The sequence below is a fragment of the Rhincodon typus genome, chromosome 2, assembly GCF_021869965.1.
Source record: "Rhincodon typus isolate 14 chromosome 2, sRhiTyp1.1, whole genome shotgun sequence".
NCBI classification, from domain to species: Eukaryota; Metazoa; Chordata; class Chondrichthyes; order Orectolobiformes; family Rhincodontidae; genus Rhincodon; species Rhincodon typus.
Window position 1 is genome coordinate 7,714,887 of NC_063333.1, and position 4,285 is coordinate 7,719,171.

The window sequence follows — 4,285 nt, forward strand, 5'->3', positions numbered from 1 at the left end:
TTGACCCTTCAATTAAAAGGGGAACAGCTGCTTTCTATTCACCCTGTCCATGCCCCTCTCATGATTTAATGCACCTCTATCGAGTCCTGTCTCAACGTTTTCTGCTCCAAAGAAAACAACCTGAGCATATCCAGCCTCTCTTCATAACTGAAATGCTCCATCTCAGGTCACATCCCGATGAAACTCCTCTGCACCTCCCCCAGTGCAATCACATCCTTCCTATTGTTTGGTGACAGAACTTCACACTGTATTCCAGCTGTGGACTAACAAAGGTTCTGCACAGCTTGGATGTGACCTCCTTGCTCTTAGAATCTATGCAACTGATAAAAACAAGCATCCCGTATGTCTACTTAACTACCCTATTGACCAGACCGTCCACCTTCAGGGATCTGTAAACAAGTATCATAGAATTCCTACAGTGCAGAAAGAGGCATTCGGTCCAGCGAGTCTGCACTGACTCTCCAAAGAATATCCCACTCTGATCCAGACCCACACTCTATCCCCATAACCCCATATTTCCCATGGCTCACCCACCTATCCTACGTATCCCTGGACAATACATCATAATTTCCCATGGCTAACCCACCTAGCCTACACATCCCTAGACGCTATGGGCAATTTAGCATGGCCAATCCATTTAACTTGCACATCTTTGGAATGAGAGAGGAAACAGGAACACACAGAGGGGACCAACGCGGACACGGGGAGAATGCGCAAACTCCACACAGATGGTCACCCAAGGGTGGAATTGAACCCAGGTCCCTGGTGCTGTGAGGCAGCAGTGCTAGTCGCTGAGCCACCATACCATCCCTCTGTTCGTCTGAGCTTCCTCGTTTCCTGCCATTCATTGAGTACTTCCCTGTCTTTTTCCTTCCTGCAAAGTATATTACCTCGCATTTGGTTTGATTTGATTTGATTTATTGTAGTTAATTGTACCCAAATACAATGAAAAGCTTTGTTTGCCGGCAGTATAGGCAGATCAAAGCAAGCAAGGATATACAGATTATAGGGTGCTTAGACAGAGTGTGTTAAACAAGGTTACACTGCATAGGACATGCGTGAAGCAAGATCAACATTATTTGAAGTTAGAGAGTCTATTCATGAGTCTAATAACAGCTGGGAAGAAGCTGTTCCTGAACCTGTTGGTGCGTGTGTTCAAGCTTCTGTAACTTCTGCCTGATGGAAGAGGTTGTGGGAGAGCATTACTGAGGTGGGATGGGTCTTTGACGATGGTGGCAGCCATTCTGTGGCAGCGAGCCATATAAATGGAGTCAATTAATGGAATAACAAGGTGTAGAGCTGGATGAACACAGCAGGAAAGCTGACGTCTCGGGTCTGGACCCTTCTTCAGGAAGTTCCTGTGAGTGATTTTTCTGAAGAAGGGTCCAGACCCGAAACGTCAGCTTTCCTGCTCCTCTGATGCTGCCTGGCCCGCTCTACACCTTGTTATCTCAAACTCCAGCATCGGCAGTTCCTACTATCTCTCAATGAATGGAATGTTGGCTTCTGTGAGGGTCTGGGCTGTGCATACCACCTTCTGTAGTTTCTTATGGTCCTGGGCATATCAGTTGCCATACCAGGCTGTTGTGCACCCGGACAGTATGCTTTCAATGGTGCATCTGTAGAAGTTGGTGAGGGACCTAATGGACATGCTGAATTTCCTAAGCCACATGAGGAAGAAGAGATGCCGTTATGCCTTCATTTATCAGGGTTAAACTCCATCTGCAACTGATCTTAATTTGTTAACTTTATTCTTTTGTTGGCATGTGACAAGGTCAGCATCTGTTCTTTATCCAGAACTGCCTTTGAACAGAGTGACTTGGCTATTTCAGGGGACTTTAAGCATCAGCCACATTGTTGTGGATATGTAGTCACATATAGGCTAGACTTGGCAAAGGATGTTAGTGAACCAGATGGGGGTTTTACAACAATTGATTGTAGTTTCACAATTACCATCACGGGGAGCTGTCTTGCAATTCCAGAATTAATTAGTAATTTAAATGCCACCAGTTGCTGTGGTGGGATTCCCCAGAACGTCAGCCTTGATTTCTCAATTACAAGTCCAGTGATATTCCTACTACACTTCTGTCTCGCTTGAATTGAATGGATGATTTTTGATGGTCACCCAAACTGGCTTTCTAGTTCCATCTAATAAAAATATAATTAAAAAACCAAAGTGTTCAGATTAAATGGCAAGTGTATTTGTGTAGATTGCATTACTTGAGACATTAATTTTGGGTCTCCTGTTTAAGGAAAGATACTTTGATATTGAATGCAGTCCAGAGAAGGTTCACTCAGTTGATCCTAGGTACAGGGGATTTTCTTATGAGGAGAGATTGAATAGGTTGGGTCTGTACTCTTTACAGTTTAGAAGAATGAGAGGAGACCTTTTTGAATTGTATAAAATTCTTAGGGGGCTTGACAGGGTAGATGTGGAAACGTCCATTTAAGATGGAGATGAGGAGGAATTTTTTTCTCTCAGAAGGTAGTGAATCTGTGTAATTATTGACTGTAGAGAGCTGTTGCGGCTGGGTCATTAAGTATTTTTGATCAGTAAGGGAATCAAGGGTTAAGGGACGAGGCAGGAAAATAGAATTGAGGGTTGTCAGGTCAGCCATGATCTCATTGAATGGTGGCACAGACTCGATGGGCTGAATGGTCTTGTCTTGTACTGTCTATAAACCTGCACTTGCATCGTAATTTTTGATAAGTATGGTTCACATGTTAGCCTGTGCTCACTGCCTTACTTTGGCTCCTGGTTAAGCAATGCCTCAATTTAAAAATTCCAATCCTTATTTTCGATTATTATTTTGGAATGCATGCCCATTGGACCAGGAAGGTGGTAGGACTCTTCTGATATTGAAGCAGTGCGTGTCTATAGACAGCAAGAAGCAGACAATATTCAAGTTTGGACTGATCAATATCCACATAAGTGCTAGCCAATGACCACTTCCAAAAGAGTGAATCTAATCATTGACGCTTCACATTCAATGGCATTATTATCAGTTAATGTCACATTCACCAATATTTTGGGGATTGTCATTGACCAGAAACTGAACTGGACACGCATATAAACACTGAGGTTGGAAGAGCTTGGAATCCTGTGGTGCGTAACTCACCTCCTCACTCCCCAAAGCCTGTCCACCATCTACAAGGCACAAGTCAGGACTGTGATGTAATACTCCCACTTGTCTGGATGAGTGCAGCCCTAATAAAACTCAAGAAGCTTGACACCATCCAGGACACCATCGATTTCAGGAAGAAAGGAGGAGGATATACCCCTAACTACATCAGTGGAGCTGAGGTGGAGAGGGTCGAGAGCGTCAAGTTCCTGGGAGTGAAGATAACCAACAATCTGTTCTGGACCACCATATTGATGGCAGAACTTTTCACTGGATTTAGATACACGTGACAACAATAAATCAAATCAAAACAGCCCGCTTGATTGACAATCCATCCATCACTTTCAATGTTCGCCGCCTTCACCAGCAACATACTGTAGCAGCAGTGTGTGCTATCTACAAGATGTACTGCAATGACTTATCAAGGCTGCTTTGACAGCACCTTCCAAACCTGAGACCTCCAAGCCACTGACCATCCTACCTCAGAAATATATCGCCATCCCTTCAGTGATGCTGGCTCAAAATCCTGCAGTTCGTTCCTAAACAGCATTGTGGGTGTCCCGGCATTTCAAGAAGCTGGGAATTTGGGGATGGGCAATAAATGTTGCCTGGCCAGTGATACCTACATTCTGCGTGCGAATTTTAAAAAAACAATTCATTGCCCTTTTAAATACTTGCTTGTGGTCCCCACCCTGGGCATAGTACGCAGGCGCAAATCCGTTGCTACGCGGGTGCTTCTCTCAGCAACGGCGAGTCCGCAACCAAACTTGACCGCCAGCATCATGGGTGACCGACAGTAAACTTAGCCAATAGAAATGTGGTACGGACAGGGGGCGTCCAACCACATCCAATAGACGAACGGAGTAGGCAAAGGCGCAAGACATCCGCTAGCAAGTGTCACAGCGAAGCGAGTGTGAAAAGTTGGCGCAGCTCAGAGCGGGGGAGGGCGGCCCGGAGCACGGCCAGGATTACACCCCCCCCTCCTCCACCGCAACACCACGGAATGGATATCAGCAACGTGGAGGAGACGGCGGCAGCTCTGGTGAGGGAATATCTCAGCCGCAAGGTGGGTTCAGCGGTTCCCGCGGACAGCGCAGCGACTCGGAGTCGGGTCCGACCGGAGAGGGGGGGATTCAGGAGGAGCGGGAGCGGGAGTGGGAGTG

The 4,285-nt window shown here is 46.0% G+C and overlaps 1 protein-coding gene across 3 annotated transcripts in view; it reads left to right on the forward strand.

The window, feature by feature from the left end:
* Positions 1 to 4,029: 4,029 nt before the first annotated feature.
* mindy4 (MINDY lysine 48 deubiquitinase 4) overlaps positions 4,030 to 4,285 on the forward strand; it is a 173,345-nt gene continuing 173,089 nt past the window's right edge. For 2 of the 3 annotated variants that reach the window (XM_048616068.1, XM_048616073.1), the window contains exon 1: positions 4,030 to 4,188. In XM_048616068.1, the coding sequence (XP_048472025.1) occupies positions 4,126 to 4,188 (63 nt within the window). In that variant the 5' untranslated portion in view covers positions 4,030 to 4,125. The remainder of the gene's footprint in view (positions 4,189 to 4,285) is intronic. The other variant, XM_048616079.1, reaches the window with a different exon arrangement.